Source organism: Neophocaena asiaeorientalis, unplaced genomic scaffold (assembly GCF_003031525.2).
Source record: "Neophocaena asiaeorientalis asiaeorientalis breed wild unplaced genomic scaffold, Neophocaena_asiaeorientalis_V1.1 scaffold461, whole genome shotgun sequence".
NCBI lineage: Eukaryota > Metazoa > Chordata > Mammalia > Artiodactyla > Phocoenidae > Neophocaena > Neophocaena asiaeorientalis.
This window is the reverse complement of record NW_020173230.1, coordinates 3682438-3704724: the sequence shown is the minus strand read 5'-3', so window position 1 is coordinate 3704724 and position 22287 is coordinate 3682438. Positions and strand designations below refer to the sequence as shown.

The following is a 22287-nucleotide window of genomic DNA, read 5'->3' as shown; positions in this document are numbered from 1 at the left end:
GGGACAGCATGTCGCTGACGCTGCCCTGGGACAGGCCCAGCACCTGGAATGGCGACCAAAGACACACAGCATCAGCACCCCGGGTCTGGTGTGAGGCCGCAGAATGTGTCAGTGATTCGCGCGTGGCCATGCGGAGGCGTGGTCGGGATGGGTGGCACATGGGGAGCGCTCCTGGGGCCGAGCACGGAACCGACCCCTGGGGGCGGGTGGCAACAGCCTGGGGTGGGGGATAAGCTTTTCAAGGTCACCAGTGGGCTGATGCCCTGACACGGGGAGCCACGGTCACAGTCCCAGCTTTCAGCTCCCAGGGAGAGGAGGGTGGGTAAACGGAGGGGAGGGGCTCCCTCCAGGGTCTCGATCCTGCCAAGCCTGCAGGCTTGTCGTCCTGACAGCCCGAGGAGGAAGCACTGAAACTCTGTTGCTCTTTGCCTGGTGGCGCCAGCAAAGGCCGAGGTGCTGGGGGCCAAGGACCCCTTTAGAGCAGGAGCGACGGATGCTGGCGGGACGCGGGCGCCCGTCGCCTTTGCTGGCGCCGGGCCAGCCTGGCATTTAGAAAGGTCTGCTCTCTCTGATCACATCCTGCTCGATGGTAGGGGCCCAGAGGTGAGCTGGTGGCAACCAAGGAGCCAGCCTGGGAGTGAAGCTCACTGCAGACGATCGACAAGTTGCACGTACATACCCGACTTTGTTACGCTCACATATGGCCATACATATGTATGGGCACAAACACCCCCCACAGGACACAGATGCAGCCCAGAGATATTTAGGGGCCGCATCCGATCACTCTTTGAAAAGTTCTCAAGTTCCAGAATAAACTGCACTCATGGGCCAAACAAGTTCAATGCTATTAAGTCTCTGCTAAATTTAAGGCATGAGCACAAATGTCTATTTAAATGTTCTCAAATGATATTTTTACAACGCTGAACTAGAAATTTCAAGGGACTTTCAATTCTCATCCTCATTTCTATTCACCCCGTCACCTTTTGCAAAGTTGGGACAAAGAGCTCACAACCGTGTTTCGAGGATTCATAGCACAGCACATGGCAAACACTGAACTCAAGGCAGGACCTGGGAAGGCGGGTAGGAAGTTGCGGGGCAGGCCACTGCTGACCCAGCCACGTGGCCCTTGGGGAGGCTGTCTTTTGCTTCTTTTGCTGCATTGGGTCTTCGTTGCTGCACAAGGGCTTTCTCTAGTTGCGGCGAGCGGGGGCTACTCTTCGTGGCGGTGCGCTGGCTTCTCATTGCAGCGGCTTCTCTTGTTGTGGAGCGCGGGCTCTAGGCGCGGAGGCTTCAGTAGTTGTGTCTCGCGGGCTCTAGAGCGCAGGTTCAGCTGTTGTGGCGCACGGGCTTAGCTGCCCCGCGGCATGTGGGATCTTCCCGGACCAGGGCTCGAACCCGTGTCCCCTGCACTGGCAGGCGGACTCTCAACCACTGCGCCACCAGGGAAGTCCCGGGGAGGCTGTCTTTTAGGGGACTGGAGCGCTTCTCATTATGCTCAGCAATTCATTGCTTAATCTAAGACTATCCCGGGGTATGATGTTTATCTTATATTTTGCAGGCCTGGTAAATTCCCATTATTCCAGAATCTCAGTGACCAGGAAGTGCCGAGAACAGAAAGGGTCTGGTAGCCCATCCACAAACCATGGCCTTTCATGAGCCAGGGAAGGCCGATGTGGAAACAAGGGTCCTCGAGGCCAGCCTGGGCTCTGTGCAGCTCTGCCCGTGCCACCTCTAGCTGCGCATCCCTGGGCAGGTTGCCTCACCCCTCTGGTGCCCCAAGCACGTTCTGAATTATGAGAGAGGTACAACTACGCTTTACGTTGCTGTTTCTATCGAGTGCCTTCTGGTTCTCTGCACGCTGGTCGTCTCTCTCTGTGATCAGATCAGATCCTTTTGGCCGAGACAGCCTGCAGAGGCGCCTCTGGGCTCCACTTGGCTGGGGGGACAGAACTCGATTCAGTCACCTGCCAGCTTGGGGCACATAGTTAACTTCCCTGAGCCTCGGTTTCCTCATCTGTCAAATGGCGACTCTGCCACCCCCTCACAGTGTGAGACAAGAGGTCTAAAGGACCGCGGAGGGTGAGAGGGCCTCACCCAGAACCTGGCCCCCAACGGGGATGCCGCAAATGGAGCGTTCACCGGCCAGCCTCCCCGGAAGTTTGGGAGTGGGCGGGCCATGATGCTCCTTGGTTAACTAAGTGGGTGATGGCCACACCCTCCAGACAGATACGCAGTCCTAAGCAGTGAAGGGAGATGGGAAGACCCAGGCTCCCACATCGAGTCCCTTACCTTCTCCCCGAAGATCCTCTGACAGATGCCGTTCTTGGCCAGCTTCTCCTTCACCTGCCGGGTGAGCTCGATGGTGTCCACCTCCTGGTACATGTAGATCTCGTACTGCTCAGGGGTCAGCGGAGGGACCGAGGGCTTGGTGGGCTTCGACAGGGGCACGATGGGGGAGGAGGGCAGAGGGCTGTTCTGGGGTGTCTCGCTGCGGCTGGCTCCGGTGAGGCTCAGCTCTGAGCTCTGGGAGTACGGCGACTCGGCGCTGGGCCAGTCCTTCCAGTACTCTGACGAGGAGGGGCCCTGGAGCTGGCCGCGCTCGGCCCGCGCCTGCCCGCCACTGCCGCCGCCGCCTTTTTCTTTCCCGCCACTGGCTTCTTCAGCCTTGGGGTCTTCGGGGGGAGCGCTGCTCTTCCTCTCGGGCTGGACGGCGCTCCACCAGTGGTCTTTCCACACGCCGCTGCGGCCCAGCTCGCTCTTCACGTGTCTGAGGACCCCCTGTGCGGAGTCGGCCGCCCCTGGGAGGTCTGGCCCGGGCACGTCCTGGGACTCCTTCTTCAGGACCGGGGGGTTGGGCAGAGCGGGGGCGCTGGAGTCGGGAGCCGAGGGGGGCTTCTTCAGGGAGACGGCTAATGGAGAGTAACCGGACACCGACGACATGGGCGAGGGGGGCATTAGCTTGGGGGTCAGGATGGCAATGTCCGTCTGGGACAGCGGCGCTGGCTTTAAGGCGGGGTCGAGGGCGGCCTGCTGGGCCTCCATCTCACGGCGGGCCTGCTGCAGGATGGAGCGGATGGCGTCGTCGGAGTTCCCGCTGCTGGACGCCGAGGAAGGCTGGGCCGGCTCTGCTGCGGAGCAAACACAGAGGTGAGACGGTGGCGGCACCGCCCTGTGCTTTTTCACTCCACTTCATCCTGACCCGACCTGCCACCGCATGCAGGTTACTGGGAAGAACCTCACGGCTCTGTTTTTCCAACGTTTCCCCCGTCGTGAAACGTTCACGCACCCTGTCCGAGCAGTGATAGAGGGGCCAACGCGCCTGCTGTGCGACCACATGGCCTCCGCGACACACCAGCCGAAGGGGTAAGCTATGATCACGAGTGTGATGGGGGGCGGGGCGGGGGGCGTTACGTGTGCAAACGCTCTGTGACTCTCTTTCCGCGATCACTTTAAACTTAACGTGCTCATGTGCTATATCCCAAAATTCCAGTGGTTTTGTTAGCTCAGATCCCCTTCTGGGTGGGTGACTACGGTGTGGCCACCAAGGGGGAGGGGGAGGGGGAGGGGGAGGGCCAGTGTGTGTGTGGGGCAGTGGGCAGGCCCTAGCTCAGGAACCCAGGGCAGTGACCAGGTAGTGGCAGGTGCCAAGTGGTCACAGCTGCCTGCAGCCAGGCCTGGTGGGGCCTCGCGGCCACGTCTGTGGTGGAAGGACTCCACAGAGCAGGGGCTTCGTGGGCACAGGGCAGGGGTGTGTCTGTGTTGAACCCCGGGTAGAGCACTCAGGTTTCCTCTCCAGAGGAAGGTCTGAGCTGAATCTACAGCCTGGTGCGCCTCTCAAGCAAAGTTCAGCCGCAGAAAAGCTGAAATGTGGGTGTTCTCTTACACAAGGCAGCTCTCAGGGAGCTATGAGGGCCAATTCCTGAAGCTGACTGACTGCAGAGGTGGGGCCATCCACCCTTTAACACTTCCTGCTCCTCTCTGGCAACGTCTGTTCCATAAAGCAGCTGTGGTCAAGTATATACCCAAGTAGCAAAAGCCTGTGTTGCGTTTAAAGAAGGGAAGCTGGGGGCTTCCCTGGTGGCGCAGTGGTTGAGAGTCCGCCTGCCGATGCAGGGGACGCGGGTTCGTGCCCCGGTCCGGGAAGATCCCACGTGCCGCGGAGCGGCTGGGCCCGTGAGCCATGGCCGCTGAGGCTGCGCGTCCGGAGCCTGTGCTCCGCCGCAACGGGAGAGGCCACAACAGGGAGGGGCCCGCGTACCAGAAAAAAAAAAAAAAAAAAAAAAAAGGGGAATCTGATACAAAGTACTTGCTCATTTAAGTCACGGAGATTCTAGGCCAGGGGTACATTCCTGAGTCAATGCTAGGGAATGACCTAGAATGGTAACCGTTAGCAAAATAGACATCACACAGACCTGCTCCCCTCTGTGCTTGCCTCAAGGCTTGAAAACATTCACTCTATTTTTTTTTTTAACAAAGTTAATTACTGCCGACCAGCACGCTCATGACAATTCTTTCAACTAAGTGTGGAAGACAGCGGTCGAAGACTTGGACTCCGTACCGGTTTTCTGTACTTGCAGCTCCCTTTTGGCTTGTTCCAGGATGGACTTGATTGCGTCATCGGACCCGGTCTCTGAGGCTCGGATCCGGGTGGTGATGTTACCTGCAGGGAGAAGCCACACCAATGACATCAAACCCACACCTGGAACAAAACTTAGGGCTGCACAAAGACGTCATTCTGCTAAATAGCTGCTGAGTCGAGGCCGGTGATGACACGGAGGCAGGCGCGGCCTCCCGTTTACCTGTACCTGCTGTGCGGGCAACTCCACAGCAGGTACCGCGGCCCCGGGGCAGGAAGGGCTTCCTACTGACTCCACCTGGCGTCAGACAGTATTCGGCCAGTGGGACAAGGTCTCACATTATCCAAGCTGGACGTTACCCGTGGGGTGGGGCCAGGGAGAGCGAGTCATTTAATCCGGTATAAGAAAAAAGATGAAGGATTAAAAGGCAACGCTTTTTCTGTGAGTCATTTAAAAACAACTCCAACAGCTGCTTTGGCTTGGGACTACGTTCAAGGCTTTGTACGTGTCCTTGAGGCCAGTATCCCAGAGCGGAAAAATGGGCAGAGAGGGCAAGGGGTGGAGGCTGATTCTCTCGCTATCGTTTGCTCGTTTGCTCGTACAAGGTGAAGAGGCTGAAGGCTTAAGTTAAAACTTTCGGGTCTCTTATCACATACTATCTTTTTAAAATTTATGAACAAGGAGAGAAGCCTGCGGACATGCCTAAAGGACAGGAATTCCGTCTTTCGGTCACATGGTGATGCTCTGCCAAGCAGCCACGTGCACAGGTGCACTGAAGCTACTACGGCCCGGGGGCTGGCCCTGGTTCTTCCCGGAAGCCGTCCACGTGTTTGAATTGGTCACTACCTCACTAAGTGTGAACCGCCACATTAAACCATTTAAAAACAAGCAGACCGCCGGGACAAAACCCCATCGAAGCTGCGACTCCGAGGAGTGCCACGGGGGCTGGCGAGCAGGTTCCATTTGGGATCTGTCCCCTCTGTCATGCCCTCGACACATTTCAGAGTTCAGGGAAGGTACAAGGAAGCAGCAGTATCTCATCTGACTCAGTCACCTGATTCTTCTCAGAGCAACAAATGTTACTCTTTCACCTGCTTCTGAGAAAATGGGGAAAGGCGTAATTTGAATCTAAAGGGGGGTGGGTGTGGGATTCGCATTTTGGGGCTCATCTTAGTGGTGCCGCCCCCTCCTGCGCTCGGTAGAGCGCGGGCAGCTCAGGGGGAAGGGGCCGTGCGTACTTGAACCCGTGCTTTGTTTTATACTTACTAGCTCTGTTTTTCCATCAGGTTCCAGGCCAGAATCACACTGTACAGTTTTAACCCGAATACACAGCTAAGGACATGCTGCTTCCTAGGTTACTAACTGCAAAGAAAAACACCTGCCTGCGACATACCTTCAGACCCATTTCTTCGTTTCGGTACTTCCTGAAATAGTCTGTTCAGGCTCTGGCCTGGATTCTCTGTTGAAAAACAAGTGTGGTAAGAACAAAACAATCAGGGGGATGGTGGTGTTGACGTTATGGGCTGCGTGATATGAAATCTGAGCCGCCTGTCACTACAGAGAGGGCGCAGGGCTGCCTGTGCCACTTGGGAGTCACTAGAAACTTTGGAGAGGCCCTTCCCTGGCTGACCGGCTCACAGAGGCCACGGCTCTGCCACCAAAGGGGATCAGATGGACCTAGGTGGCGGCCTGCGGCACCAGCGCCACGGGGGTCAAACGGAGGGAGCAGGGCCGCCAAGCGGATCGCCCACCAGCCCCGGAACAAAGCTCGCATAAATCATCCAGAGACAGTCAATTTCGGTTAACAACGCCGTGAAAGCCTCGGTGCCCTTTGTGCGAATGGACGCTGTTTGAAGCGTCTCCCTTCTCCGAGTCTAAATCTCAATGCGTCTGAGAAGAGTCCCTTTCTCTATCACTGCTGACTTAGCAGAAGGATCCCCTGTCGTTAAAGAGGGAAGGAGTTCTTGCAGTTAGGGACTGGACGGACTTTTTATCTTTTTATGGGCGGGGGGTAGGAAGCGTGTTTTAATACAACTTTCATGTATTTTACTCAAGGCAGGCATGTTTCGCCGGTAATGCTAAACAGATCGCTAGCGGGACGTAAACACGGGGAGTGTGACCGTGGGCCTCGCTCCCACTGGTGCGGAGGGAGGAGGGGGGCGCACGTGGTCGGCCTGCCCTCCGCGTGGACCCAGCGTTGCGTGAGGACCGCCCCCGGCCAATGCCGCTGCTCTAGGGCCGGGTGGTACCCACGGGCCCCCTCCCCATGTGAGGCCAGCACCTAAGGCCGGAAGGATCGCTGGACACGAAACGCATCAGAACGTCGAGCGTGAGGTAATTCCCTCCGACTCAGTATGTGGTATTGAAACAGCGAGTCTACTACGCGTGAGGTGCTGAAGGATTTTCAGAGGCCGGACCACCCCCCAGGTCTAACAGCCTTAGCTCCTGCCCCTCGGCCCTGAGCTCCGGCAGTGGCAGGACTGAGAGCTGTACCTGATGTGATGCACAACAGATGTCTCATCTCACAGACACACAGACACACACACACACACCTCTCCATGACGGGCTCACACACGGGCACCAACCCATGAGTCTCTCACCTCTTTGTCTGCCTTGGATGCTGCGAAGAGCCAGGATGTTCTGCTCGTCCGAGAGGAACTGCTTCATCTTGTGAAACGGCTCCTTGCCACGCACCGTCAGCTTATTCCACGGCTTGGGCCGGGCCAGAATCTCGCTCACGGACCCTTGGGACAGTCCCAGGACGTAGTGTCCGAAAATGCGCTGCCCGATGTTGTGCTTGATGAGCTGCTCTTTCACCTGCCGGGCGATTTCTGCAGTGTCCATCTCCTCGCCCTCGGAGACGCTCCCAGCACTTTCTGACTGGCTGGGAGACGGGGCCATGCCATTTACATCTGGGCTTTGTTGTAATGGACTTTGGGAAGATATGGAGTTTGTGCTGTATGGACCTGTTGAAAAAATCATGCTTGTGCTTCCTGCTTCCTGCATGGCCTTGGAGTAGAAGGACTGCATTAGCTGTCGTTGGAGGAGAGAGTTTAGTGCAAATTTTCCCGTAGAAGCCAGGGGCAGGCTGGGGCTTGCCAGGGATGAGCTGAAAAAGTCTTGCGTTAACCCCGCTGGTGAGAACTGGTGTGTACCATTAGTATTGGAAGCCTGCTCCCCCGTGTTGCGGGGCAACTGAGAAGGAGGGGAGGCCGGCAAAGGTCCAGGACGCCGACTCTCAGGCTGGTCTTTCCCTTTTCTCCTGGCTGACCCTACAAGGAAGGGCAAACATAATGCATTATGGGGGATTCAAAAGGGAAAAAAAACCAAGACCAGGATGCAAAGTTTGCCCCGCAAAAGGGAAAAAAAAAAAGTGCAGTTTTTTTTGTTTTTTTTTTTTAAACAAGGGCCAATGAGGTGTGTTGGTTTGTTTTTCAATTGAATTTTTAAATTAGCCAAACGAGGCCCCCCGGAAACAAGCAACATGCATTTCATGTTTGCACCTTTCTTGTACGTTGCAGCCTGGAGAGTTCCCCTTGACATAGACTCAAACTCCTAACGTGACAAGGAGCCGGTACCACACACAGTAAAGAGTCGGCAGGTCGCGGGCCTCTCATCAGGCCTCTAGCATTTGAGCTATAACCAGAAGGGCCCCACCTGAGGAGCAGCAAACACTGACATTTTGGGACCAACGGATTCTCACACCACTTGCTCTGAGGCGAACGCACCGCACCGAGTCCACTCGATCGAAGGCACGCACATTTTAAGAATGAAATACCATCGGAGCCCGAGACACTCTTAAACGCTTTACCAGCTGCCAAACCCGAAGCAGTCAGTGACGCCACCACTTCGGGACGAGCAAAGAAAGGCTAAGGATGGGGGAGGCGTTCCCAAGGAAAACCTGACAAAGGAAGAAAAGCTCCACTGAGCCGGGAAGGAAGGGCAGGGCCTGGCCCTGGAAGCAGCCCCGGAAACACCACGGGAGAGGCCGCACAACCGAGAAGAGACCAGAAAAGCCACCGTCCGCGAGCGAGCGCCCTCGTGGGCTCTCCCGCAGCACGGCCCTGCCTGCGCTCCGCAGACGCCCTGCGGCCTCGCGCCTCGCCTGGACCGTCTCGTCTCGGAGCGGGTGGGGGCGGGTGGGGGGGTGAGGAGGAGACGGACACTCGTTAGTCAAGGTTCTCATCGCCCGGTGACGCCCGCCATGCATCGGCCCAGACTCACGGTTCGTCTTCTTCTTCCTCGACCCCGGGAGGGGCCAAGCGGACGCGAGACCCTGTCAACCTACCACTCAGGTCGCTGTTGGAGATGCGCAGCGCGGCGTTCTCGGACTGCAGCGAGCGGTTCTTCTCCAGCAGCAGTACCTCCAGCGGCCTGGATGAGTCCTAGACGGGGCAGAGCGGGGCTCACCGCGGGGCCGCCGGAACCCCAGGATCCCCGCTCTGACCTGACCACCCCCCGCCCTCCCCCCGAGGACGCTCCACGCACGTGGAGAACACTCGAGTTCCTTTCTGAGGTAACTCATTCCGGCTGAAGTAATTTCTCTCTTTCTAGGCTCACACAGCTTCCAGACAGCTCATTTCTCCCTCTTCTGTACCCAAATCCGAGCATCTAGACCTACGCTTTGTTAGGCAAAGGGAGCCACAGACCTGTCAGAAAGGCCTGCAAAGGTGATCTCTTTTGGGTGCCAGCCACCAAGAGTCAGAGGCTGCCTTTTGGGCATCGGGAGCGGGCTTCCACGTGATGACTTAAAATTTTAATGGGCCACGGGGTTACCGTGCGCCATTGTCATCTTGCCCGTTTCTTGTCCACGTGAGGCAGTAGATAATAAAAATTCCTAAGTCAGTCAGTCCACTTGGGGCTGCTCTTTTAACACAACCTATAATCGTTTGTACCCACGTTCTCAGGACCTGCCCAAGTTAAATTGCAATTCCACGTGAACGCGGTTACCAGTTTCAAAGACACTAACTTTTCTCTTCTTGCCCCTTTTAAGTTAATTTGCTCTAAGTTGGCGGAATACCCTTGAGGAGAAACACCGCGACGGTGAAGCAGTGACGCGGATGCTCACGCACACGGAAAGCAAAGGGAGACCATGTACCTGCGTCCCAGCTCCCTCGGCCGGAGCAAACTCCATGGACTTCAGGATGCTGCGGAGAGCAAGACAGAGCCGTTAGCCCTGCTCGGACCTTTGGGGGCAGCCGCGCTAACGAGCGGCCACGTCACCGCTTCCTGCTCTCCAGGAACCGAGGAGCTGACAACTTTAACAACTTCCCTGGCAGCTTTATCATCTGATAGCGTCTCTGGAATAACTATTCGACTAGCAGTTGGCCAGCGAAAGTTTCTTGCCCAGCATGTAAATCATTCCATATGGAATCACACCAGGTCTGTTCAGAGTATAATTTTAAAGTTAAGTTGAACGCAGACGTAACACTGCCGCAAGTGGAATGTATTTGTAAAGCTGAGAAGGGCTGAAAAAGCTGTAATGAGGAAGCCGGGGAGAGGAACCGATGCCCCTGGCCGCTGCCCCTCAGGTACACTTGGCAGCTGCCGCCCGGGGATGGGCCAGGAGCGAGGTCCCACCGCTGGATGGCTCAAAGGCGGCAGCGGACTGTCTGCAGCCCAGGCTGGGGAAGGAGCCACTGCCAAGGTGCGGGCGCGAGGGCTTACGTCTCCTTTGTTCTCCTTACCATGGAAACTGCTCCGGTCTCGGCCTGTGTCAACAAGTCCGAGAGCTGAGTGAGCGCGGGTGCCCAGGACTGCTGTTCACAGCGTTCCGCACACGTGGACACTCCTTTCTTCCTGTGGGTCCCTGTGGCCCCAAGGAGCCCAGGCGCTCCCCTCACGCTCAAGGCGGGAAGGTGAGAAAGTGGGCAGCTTCCATCCTGGGCACCGGGCCTCCTGCACTCTCCCAGCTGGGACTCTAGCCTCGGCCCTTCTATAAGATCAATGGCAGTGCCATCCGGAGAGCACAGCGTACCCAGGGCCCAGGGGGCTCTCTGTGCCACGGCCCCCGGGAGGCTCAGTGAGGAGCCGACCGCTCTTAGCTCCCCCGTGGTTGTATCTTTGTGGTGGCCCCTGTCGTGTAAACTAACAAAACGGGAACGAGGAGCTCATAATTCTGTTTTATGATGAGCTGCTACCGAGAATCCTAAAAGCCTCGGGCCGCACTGCATCAGCCAGGAGAGAAGAGGCGAGCAGTCTGGACAAGCCTGTCTTTTCTTTGTGGCTGTCACACTGTTTGCAGCTATATTCTTGTCTGAGGGCCTCTTTAGGATCATGTAAGAAAAGACTAAGTGCGTCTGAATTTATACTGAAAACATCAGTGTCTCTTCATTTATTTATTTTTATTTATTTTTTTGCGGTAAGCTGGCCTCTCATTGCTGCGGCCCTTCCCGCTGCGGAGCACAGGCTCCGGACGTGCAGGCTCAGCGGCCATGGCTCACGGGCCCAGCCGCCCCGCGGCACGTGGGATCTTCCCGGACCGGGGCACGAACCCGCGTCCCCTGCATCGGCAGGCGGACTCTCAACCACTGCGCCACCAGGGAAGCCCTCTCTTCATTTATTCACCAAGTTTACCGACAGCCTACTACGTGCCTGGCGCTGTGCAGACTCAGAACCACTTCTCATCCTCAGGGACCCTACGGTGATTCTGGGTGGAAGACAAAATCCAAACAGCACCAGCGGGAGAAAACCCGGGCAGGAGACAGGTGTGTCTCATGAGATGTCAGTGTCTGTGAAGGGCCTTGAAGGAGCAAAAGGCTTTACAGACTCCTGGGGTGGGGCACGGTGGGGACCTCAGGGGAAGAGATGGGACGGAACGGGCGCTGGTGCGCATCCAGAGGGCGTGTGGATCACCAGGAACTGGGAAGCCAGAGACACCTTCTAGCAGAAGAGCCACCTGAATGGGGCTGTGCTGGGGCCGTGTTGGGCAGATGTAGCAGAAGCGCTGGCAGGAATATGGGAGGCTGTCCTGGGAGAGGGTGAGGGCCGGCGAGTGGCCGGGCAGGCGGACCTGGGAGGGAGCAGCCTGGGGCCAAGAAGCCTTGGTTGTCGGGGAGAGAGGTGAGCTCAGAGGAGTGGGTGTGGGCCTGGCCTCAGCCTGGGAAGGGCGGGGGCTCGGGAGAAGGCCTTCAAGTCAGTTTTTTTGCTTCAACGCTAGGGAGGGCACACATTGTTTTTGTTTTCGTTTTTTTTTTGCGGTACGCGGGCCTCTCACTGTTGTGGCCTCTCCCGTTGCGGAGCTACAGGCTCCGGATGCACAGGCCCAGCGGCCATGGCTCACGGGCCCAGCCGCTCCACGGCGTGTGGGATCTTCCCGGACCGGGGCACGAACCCGTGTCCCCTGCATCGGCAGGCAGACTCTCAGCCACTGCGTCACCAGGGAAGCCCTTTTTTTTTTTTCTTTTGAGGCGGGAAGAGGGAAAGGGATCGGGAGGCGGGTAGAGAAGTAAAAAATATACCCCCCGGAAATGCGGTGGGGGAGAGGACAGAGCTCAAAGAAGCTGGACCTGCAGAGAGTTGAGGGGGTGTCCAAGGAGGCGTGCAGAGGCCCGCTGTGTCACGGGGGTGAGGATGCTCAGGGAGAGAAGTGAGTGGAGCCCCCGGGAGTCACCCCGCCAGGGAGGAGGCTGCTGACGCAGGGGGCGAGAAGGTCGAAGAGGCCTTCACGTGGGCTTTTTTAGCAAACCCGAGGGAATGGAATTAAGAATCTGAAGAACAGCATGGGGAGTGGGTGTAGGCTTATTTTAAAAGGAGAAATTAAAAATGTCAGCAAGAGCGAAACGAGCTGATGGGAAGAGTAGGAAGGAAGGGACCAGCGTGGCGGGGTCAGCCTGGAGAGACAGGAGGGAGAAGCCGAGACCAGAGGAGTCGTTTCGAGGCAGAGGCTCCGGGAGCCACGGGCGTCTGTCCCCTCCGTCAGGCAGAGCACTGGGGGGTCTGCTGAGGGGTCGGGGTGCAGCTGGGGGCAGAAGGGTATGCCGAGGGCGTGGCAAGGCCCCCGGGAAGCAGAGGCGGCCAGCAGCAGGGGAGAGGCCCGGAGCCTGCAGGGACCCAGGCCCAGGGACCCCTCTGCAGTGTTTGCCAACCTGGCTGGGGAGGAGGGGGCAGCTCGGGTGAGACTCTTCAAGGCGAGGGAGGGCAAGGGGCGGCCGGGTGCACTGCCCGTGAGCTCTAGGCAGGCCAAGGGCAGCTCAGGGGAAGGAGTTTGAGGCGGGAGGGTCAGGCTGGGCGCCAGGGCCCGAGGAGGGAGCTTCTAAGCGTGGGAAAGTGAGCATCAGCTCCAAAGGGTGACAAGCTTTCAGCTGCTGCCTCTCGGGTGGAGGCCGGGGGATCAAAGTCCCATAGTTTAAGCCAGGGAGGCGTGAGGCCTCAACTGGAAAATGTTTCCTTGCTCTGTTCTCCTTCTGTGTGGGGGACTTACAGCTAAAAAGTAAGCTCGTATTTTATATTTCCTACAAAGGCAGTATCTCCCGATTCCGTGCAGATTGGTAACTTTTACGCACAGAGTTCCATAAAAAGTCCAAAGAATTCAGGCACAGGCCTGAGTGCAAACACCCGCCACGGTGAGTAGCCCCGGATGTGGCCCAGTGGTGGAGCCTCAGCCAGGGGCCCCGCAGCTGCCCCCTCGCTGACATGGTGTTTCCTTAGCACATGTCCCCAACGAGCCCTGGCTCGTGAATGGCCGAGCTGCATCTCCAAACTTACTTTAGCTCTTTCTTCACCTCTTCATAGTCAGCCTGTCCTTTGAGTTTTTCTTCCAGTTGCTGAAAACAGAGAGGGATTTTATTAGTGGTCGTGTCTGAAAAAGGCTGCTGGGCTTTGCCATGGACTGAATGTGGTGTCCCCACAAATTCAAATGCTGAGATCCTAACCCCCAACATGGTGATGGCACCAGGAGGTGGCGCTATTGGGAGGTGTCGAGGTCATGACTGGAATTAGTGACTTAAAATTTGACACCCCCGAGAGGCCCCTCTCGGGGCCATGTGAGGACACAGCGGGAAGACGGCAGTCTGTGAACCAAGAAGGGAGCCCTCAACAGACACAGAAAATGCTGGAGCCTCATCTTGGACTTCCAGCTTCAGAACTGTGAGAAACAGAAGTGTCTGCTGTTTACATCACCTGGTCTCTGGTATCCCATCATGGCAGCCCCAACGGGCTAAGACCGTTCACTGACTACGTCCCCTGCAAAGCATCCAGCAGCCCCGAGGGAGCCCAGGCATGCACAGTGAAAGGTGACAACTGTGGAGTCGTCCCTTGTCCTTTGCTTGTTGCCTGATGTTGAGTGGGCACAGGCGTGCGCGCACACCACACACACACACACACACACACACACACACACACGGCAACCATAAGGTTGTAACATAAACCCCAATGAAAGTAGAAGGAAAAAGCTTTACAGAAGTGGAAAACCGAACAACGAAAAGGCCATTTTCTATGAAATCCCACAAAATGGCCAACAGGATGAAGAGACGCTCTCCTGGTGTTTTAAAAGCAGCGTGTGGCTTTTCACAAACTACGTGAGGCCAGCTGACATGTACGGTTAGTTGTCAACACCTCTGGTGGGACCCTGCTGATAAGAGACACGGCCCTTTTGTCACTGAGGTCAGCATCAGATAGGCACCAGGGAAAATGCGTTTGTATTTCTGGAGGGGTCCCCCCAGACGCGGGGGATTTTAGCAGCGGAGGCCGGTCCGCTGGGGGGGGGGGTCACTGCTTTCTCCGACAGAAGGTCCTGCAGGGAGGGCCCTGGCAGGGCACCCTGGCCAGCAGGGCCACGGCTGGGCATGGCTGACTCCCTGGCCCTAGAATGCCCTTCAGAGGGAAGGTCAGGGGCCCTTTGGCAAGCTTCCCAGATGCGGTGATGCTCTGCCGTGCTCCATTCACCTCTGTGAGCTTACTTGGTACCCACGTGGCTGGCTGCGCCCGGAGCCCCGCGGGGCCTTCTTGCTAGGAAGAGCCTTTGCTGTAGAGTGGTCAGCAGAGGGTGCTTCCTTCTCTGAAGGTGACTTTGGCCTAGTTTGTTTTTGCCCTTCCCCCCTCAACCAAAGGAGTTCTTTGGGGGAAGGAAGACAGCTTGACATAAAACGCAAAGACTCAGCCAGCAGGGGGTCCCGACCCTTTAGCATCTTTCCAAGCCTGGGGCGAACAAATTCCAATTCTTGAATCAACAGGCCCTTCCCATCCCCAGGGCTTCTAGTTACCTTTTTAGGCTCTACTTGACCAGCCACGTCTATGATCACAGTTTAAAGCCGGCTGAGAACATTCTAGAATGTGGGGAGAAGATTCCCACCTGGCCCACTAGCCTTGATGCTCACCTGAATCCCACGTGGCCCCATTTAGCCCGTCTTTTCCTTTTGCCTGCTGGCGGTTCCTTGTGTGTGTATTTTCCATGGTGTAGAATTGCTCTGCCCTAGTTCCTTTCTAAGACCTCTTGCCTGTATTACAATGGTTTCTCCTCATAATCAAACAGGGTAGCATGCACTCATTTTCCGACAAAAGATGCTGAGAAGGTGCTCATGAAGACACGATTCTTTCATTCTCCTCCCTGTGGTCGGAGAGTGGGAAGCCTTTCCTAACACAAGATTGCCCAGCGCTGCCGGGATGCAAAGCACCTTCGGAGGGTGGGACTCACTGACGCTGCACGCGGAGCACGCATAAAAAGTGGTCACGTTCAGAGAACAGGAGACGGGCAGGAAGAACGGCAGACATGAAGCTTCTGGACCTGGCACGGCCCAGAACCTGGAGTCAGCTCTGTCACTCACGAGCTGGGCCCTTTGGGCACGTCAATCAGCGGCTCATCTGTGAGACGGGAAGACCGGTGACCTCCAAGTACTGAGCGAAGGGGCACGAGACAAGGAGCCGGTGCAGATGCTGGCACCGAGGGGCCTTCGATGCGGGACCACTGTCGCTGCCAGGTCCTGCTGCGGGTTTCCTGAGAGCACGGCTGCAGGCCTTCGATCAGCCCAGATCAGAAGGTTTTCGGGCTGGAATCTGTCTGGTTAAATATGAGTTTTCACTGAGAACCAAACAGCTTCCACTGAAATTTCTGCCACCTGCCTGGGGGGCAGCATAGTCAGGAAGAAACCAAGATGGCGGCTGCAAACCTCTGTGGAGCAGACACCTGGACGGGGGCCTGGTGGGGGGACGCCTCACAAAGCCCGTCCCCCACCGAGCTCCCAGCGGAGCGCCGTCTCAGGACCCTGCGTGTGGCGGCAGGCTGGGGGTGGGCCGGGGCAGGAGGCAGGTGGCGTGGGCCCACACAGGCAAGAGCCCAAGTGCCCTCAGCTCTGTTCTTTGGCCAGAAACTCCTTGCTGGGCGCCCGTAACGTCTGGTTTCAGGGGGTCCTGCCCAGAAAGGGCAGCAGGTGCTCCTAGGATTTTGCCGAGGCTCGTCAAGCAGCGGGCCAGATCCCAGGCCCGGCTCCGCACCTCACATGTCATCTTATCCAGTTATCGCGACACGTCTGCAGAGCATCTGTCTGTCCGTCCAGAGAAACAAAGAAAAAAAAAAAACCCCACAGGGCGTCTGCACCAAAGGCCGTGGCAGAGCCCGAGGCTGCCCAGAGCAAGTGCAGGAAGCAGTGAGGCACCGGCGGGCTGGGGCCTGACAGCCCCGGGCCAAGTCCTGGCTCCACCACTTAGCTGCAGAGGGACCTTGGAAAAGACACTGAACTTCTCTAAGCCTCGGTTTCTTCATCTATAAAATGGGGATAACGGTACACACGGGACAGTGCTTTCCTGAGGACTACATGAAACTGTCGTCCCTTGGTACCCACGGCGGATTTGGCTCCAGAAGCCCTGTGGTACCAAATCTGCAGATGCTCTAGTCCCTTACACAGAATGGCGTAGGGCACTTGGCCCTCCGAATCCGTGGATGTGGAACGTGCAGAGACAAGAGCCCCAGCTGCAATACTGAGTGCTTAGCCTGTGGTAACGCACTCAGTAACGATGGTGACTGTTATTACTGTAGTTATGACTACTTTATCCCCGGTGGCTGGTACTGAATACGACTAAAGGGTTCTGAAGACACTCTGTGGTCCTCAATACAGGTGCTCCATTTACGAAGTTCTCCACAGCCCAGTCTGCCACCTCCGAGCGTCCCTGCGGCTCTTTGGCAGATCCACGGAGGAGGACGGAGGCCCAGAGCGGCTCTGGCTGTCTGATGCCGATGGCAGGAAAGGCAGCCCCACATCCTGCGCCCTGAATGCAGAATCCGGCAGGCGGGTCGCCTTCCTGAAAAGGGGCTCTTGTAAAGGAACCCACTCTGACCTTGTATAGAGAAGGGAGGAAAGGTCTAGGGCGGAGCTGGGCTTCGAGCTCAGTCCCACTTGGCTGTGACCCTGGGTGACGGGCTTAGGCTGTCGGGCCCCACGCTCCTCATGTGGGAAGGGGGGAAGAGTAAGAAGGAGGGTTTCCAGGGGACAGTGGTGAGGAAATGTCGGATGCACAAGTGCAGGCTGCAAGCACCCCTCAAACACGGTGGTTTTATGAGACATTAATCACACACGTTTAATACCATAGAGCACGTATGTGGTTCCAGAACTTAGGAGGAGCTCATCAAATGTTTCTTGAATTGCTAGAAGCATTATCTATCTGAAGTTCTTAAAATCCTGGCTAAGACTCAAATAACGAGGTAATTTAATTTAAAATGCAAAGCATTTTGGTGTGCAGCAAATTAGGTACTGAATTTATAAAAGATATCTGTCTTAGTCAAGTTATCACATGGGGCCTAGGGCTACCAACTTAAGGGACCTCCGGCACAGAGACTAATGCAAAGACCCTCGAAAGACCTCGTCCTCCGGGTCGCACAGCAAGGGGTCAAGGTAGCAACACGCCTTTGTCGCACAACGGACGGGGCCGGAGAGGCGACTGTTGCGGTTTACAGGCAGCTCTGTCTTCTTCCTCTGGGATAATCGGAGCCAGGCTTTCGGCAGTGCTGTCTGAAGACCCACAGCTCAGGTTAGGGGCGTCGGTGTGTGACCCCTCAACCCTGACGTGGACCCCGGGGCTGAGGGGCCACCAGTCAGAACCCAGCGGGGTGTGACTGGGCTCCCTGGTCCGGGCAGGGGTCTGAGGTTGACTCTGCCTCTCTGGGGTCTGGAACTAGGCAGCGTGCCCTTCCTTTTCACCTGAACGGGGACCCCCTCAGGTCTCCACTGTTCCTTGGTGAGAGGTGGCAGTTACGTAAATTTAGGATCTGCTGAGGCTAGCCTGGGGGAGAAGCCCAGGGACGCCCAAGGTGGGTGCTGTGCGTGCACTACAGGGAGGCTGAGAACGCAAGACAAAAAGGGGAGACCCCCCCCCCGCTCCCAGGCCAGGGGGTGGGGAGAGTGACCACGACGTTGGAGGCCTTGCTGCCAGCTGGAGAAGTGTGGCTCTGGAGACAAAAGGGGGACCCCTGTGTGGCAACCCCATCACAAGTCACCTCCAACCTCCATGAACTGTGACCCAGGCACAGGGCGGACGGGAGCAACTCCTTCTCACGGAATGGTGCCACCATCGTCCAGGAGGGTCCTGGCTCAACATTTCAGCTACTTGGACATTGTATGGTTGGCTAAGTGGGCCACAAGCTGGGGATCATCTGCAGGTGAGTATCTAGATTTACTCACCCAGTGAGCAGGGGCTCGTGTGTCTAAGAGGATTCACCGTAGATCCCCACAATTAGCTCCCTGAAGCATTTCCAGTAATGCCCACCGGTTTGCAGTGATTTACTTACGACCTCAATGCAGATAACTGGTCTTGAGGCCTCTAGCACGATGCCCCAGAGGGAAGAGGCCCTCGGTTTCTTCCCTCTGGGGCGTCTCCGCTGCTGCCTCCCTTCCCGGGGCCCCCTTCACCCCCCTCCTCCCCGTGGAAGGCTCACTGCTTCCTTCAATCTGTGCTCACGGTGCCTTCAAGATGCAGCCAGGACGAGGCTCAGGGAGGCTCGGCTCCCGGGCTCTCTGATACCGGGATGTGTGACGTTAAAACTCACTTGTGCCGTCCAGGGAGGGCAGGGGCCACGGAGGGACACACACAGGCCTCCCCGCTACAGCCACGGGCTGGCTGGCACCTCCTCCCCGAGACAGCGATTATCATCACGCCCACCCGCGGCAAGCGACCAACGGAACGTGGATGTCGGAGCTTCACACACTGAGACGATGATGAGATGCTTGTTAAAACGCGGTCAAGGGCAGCCCCGGTGCAGAGGAAACACACGGCCGGTGAGGGAACTTATGTAACCAAAGAGGCAGCGTCCAGAATTAAAGGCGCTGAACGAGTGCAGAGAAGTGGTTGTCGGTCTTTGGTCCTGTCCCCACCCCGCGAGGGACACACTGTGCCCCACAGTGGCTCAAAAGGACCCATCGGAACCTCGGGAGGTGGCGTGAGGGGTGCGGAGGGTTGGGGAGGCTTGTGCAGTTTGGAAAAAGGCCCCCAGGTGAATGGTTGAGAAGTACTGATTTTTAAAGAAACTGCAGAAAATATCATTTCTCCCTAGGGGAGATGGGCCCCAGTCAGTCTTTCTTACAAACGCCCATCTTAAACCTGAGCTATTGGTAGCATTGCCTCCTGTGCCCTAGCGAGTAGCATGCAGGTGACTGCCGCGTTACACTGCCTCTGTACTGAAGTGTTCCAACAGAAGACCCCAGAATAGTGTTATCAAAAACAGCAGGCTTGCAATGGCAGTCGGCTTATTTCACTAATTATGAATGCGGAATTATCCTTGACAAGCGGCACGGTGCTGCAGTACTTGTCAGATCAGGCAGGAGGAAACAGCTCCCACTTCTGAGTTGGTTTTGATGTCTCTTTGAAGGTTACTGTATGCGGCTAGTGATGGTGACCTTGGCTTGAAAAAGTAGAGTGCGGGGAGAGAGACTGGTAAACATCCAACTGGCAATTTATCCTCATAATTCTCAATCGGTTACGAAGGTGAAGGGAAGAAAGCATGAGTTGCAAAGAGAGGGAGTGTTTCAAGGTGCTCGGAAAAGCAAACCACTTAGTCCCCAAACGTGTTCCATTACAGAGTGCACCCCCAGGGGGTCCTGGTGGAGGAGACCCCCAGTCAGCTCAAGACTCCATAATCTCAAGACTTGTCCGTGGGACTTCCCTGGTGGTCCAGCGGTTGAGACGCCACTCTTCCACTGTGAGCGGGCGCGGGTTCGATCCCTGGCCGGGATCCTGCATGCCACACGGCATGGCCAAAAAAAAAGACTTGTCCGTTACGCCTCCTGCCCTTGTGAGACCAGTGCCCCTCATCCCTTCAGTGACCGTCATCAAGCACATTCGCATTTCTCTCCGAGGTCATGGTCAGCGTCCATGGTGAAACCACCCACCACGCCAGGATGCTGAGAGACAGCTGGAGGCTGGAGCATCTTCAGACGTAGATCCCAACCCGAGCCCACAAAGCTGGACAGCACTGTCCAAGATGGAAAAGACGGGGTGTCGGGGGGTTGGGGATGGTGGAAGCGGGAGGAGGAGGAAATGGGAAGCTCAGGGGCAGCTCCCGGCTGCTTCCAGCGGCCACCCCAGCTGGGCCCCAGACCCCCGCCACAAAAGCATCAGGTGGTCGATTTGACAGGTCTCATTCATAAAATATTTTTCTAGTAATTGTTTCGCTGCTTAGTTTAGATTTGAGACTATAAATTATACACGTTAGGAGAAAAAAAAAGCCCAGGGTAGTATCTCATTCAATTAACCTTATTCCCTTGGGCGAGGGAGGCTGACGGGCCCATTTGGGGAAGGCTGATACCTTCTGCGTGTGGGTTCGATATCAGGGAGAGCTTCACTCCTGGCGACAAGGGGTTAAGATAATTAAAATCAGAAAAGTCTTGTTACTGGAGGACGTGTTTTGATTATCAGATCAGATGAAGGTAAGGGAGTAATAATTTTGGAAGAAGTATTGCCAAATTGTCTCATTAACTGCACAGTATTAAAGAATTCCCCCAAGATACAGATAAAGAACATTAATTTGTGAAACTGCGTTTCATTTTTGGTGAAGGCAAACATTAAAACCTTAACTGATTTAGAAGAAACTGCTCTACAATAAAAAACGTAAGGTCTACAGCCTCCCTCTCATGTAGTCAAACGCATCACGTACTTGAGTCGAAGCCTTTAACTGTTACAAAGGAGGGGAAGGCCAATTATCCAATAGCAGGGCCACTGCTGGGGTCAGAAACGGCTATAACACGAGGAAATGACACTGAATCTGGAAATCAAAAGTGAGTACTGGCACTCAGTGGGCAGGCCGATGAGAGCCTCAGCGTGACTGGGCCTCAACCATCTCCCCATCCCGGCAGGACCGTCTCCTCTGCGGGGCCCGGGCACCCGGCAGTTTCTCAGACAGTGGATGAAATCCACCCAAAGGGGCAGAGAAAGGATCTAGTGAGGATGAGCTGTGGGTGGCCCGGCGCCAGCGAGGTCAGGCCAGGGGGCTGCCGGGAGGACAAGACTTGCTGGAGACTGAGTTCTGCCTCAGAAACATGGTCATGCGTGGAGGAAAAAAAAAAAATCTCAATTAAAAAAAAAAATCAAAATGGGCCTAACCACATTCTGGAATTACTTTACATAAGAACAAGTTTTCCTGACATTTTTACAACCAACTCTGATCCACTTTCTTCAGAGCACAGAGACTATAATTGGCAGTCGGTCACTTATCCATTCACACCCGCCTCGAATGGGCGCTGAGCGGGGGCGGGGGGGGGGTGCCCGGTGGAGCGGGGACGGCAGAGCGGATGCCGCGCCCTCACCGGTCCTGTCTCTTCCCTGTCAAATAAGATACCACCGAGGAGTCCCTGCTGGCTCTGATGTGTGAATCTGGGGTGCCACGACTATCTCCACGTTATGCTAACTTCAACAGATTGGGAATACCTTAAATAAAGTGTAATTAAAAAAATAGAACGTAAAAGGTTCTGGGTTGTGAATGTGGGACACCAATTTACGAGGAGCCCCAAGAGGATCTAGCTCTCGGCTAGACTGCTAAAGACGCCGGAGGGAGACCAGCGGCTGATGGTGGGAGCTCCCCGTGCTAAAGCAGCACCACGCTCCGGGCCCTGGCGCCTGGCACAGGCCTGAGCGTCAAAACCATCCCTGCGGGTGGGGAGCGGGGCCCACGGGGCTCGGTGCAGATGTGCCCTCCACGAACCCCTGGCTTTCACGTTGTTTGGGCACAGGGCGGGCTGGGGTCTCGGTGTGCTGGGTCCTCCTGCCGGCACCTTCTCCAGGAGCCAGGGAAGGCTGGCAGAGCTGCACTAACGTGTCTGCGGATGGCCTGCGCCCCGACGGCACTCCGGCCCATGCGGCGTGCTGTGGGCAGGTGGGCACCAAGGATCGGGGTTTCTGCAACGGGCTGCGTGCGAGGACAGCTGACCAGGAGGGACGTGACACCTGGGCAGGGGCTGATGGGAGGGGTCAAGGCCCATCCCACCTCGCTGCCTTGGGCTTCAGGGCTCTGCTTCCGGCTGCCTCACAGAGGTCAAGGCTGCCATGCCTGCTGTCAGGACAAGGTGTTCTCCAGACAAGAGCCCTGACGGAGCTTCTGAGTGACGTGTCCAGGGGAACCTCACGCCTCCTTATACTGGTCTCACTGGAGGGAAAGACTTGGCTGATGGCTGGAGCTCACCTGAGATAAAACCCCAACAGTCACTTCTGCTTTCAAAAGAGAAGGAATTTTAACCATGACCTTTGCAGACAACAAAAACGAGATACATGTGTGCAACGGCTACGGCGGGGG

At 56.4% G+C, this 22287-nt stretch overlaps 1 protein-coding gene across 1 annotated transcript in view; it reads right to left on the bottom strand.

Annotated features, from left to right (window-relative positions):
- The window catches only part of CUX1 (cut like homeobox 1), a 368097-nt gene that overhangs the window by 61239 nt on the left and 284571 nt on the right, over positions 1–22287 (bottom strand). Inside the window, exons 12-14 of the mRNA XM_024745460.1 lie at positions 13284–13342; positions 9676–9724; positions 8866–8962 (exon numbers count right to left, since the gene is read on the bottom strand). Coding sequence (XP_024601228.1) covers positions 8866–8962; positions 9676–9724; positions 13284–13342 — 205 coding nt within the window. The remainder of the gene's footprint in view (positions 1–8865; positions 8963–9675; positions 9725–13283; positions 13343–22287) is intronic.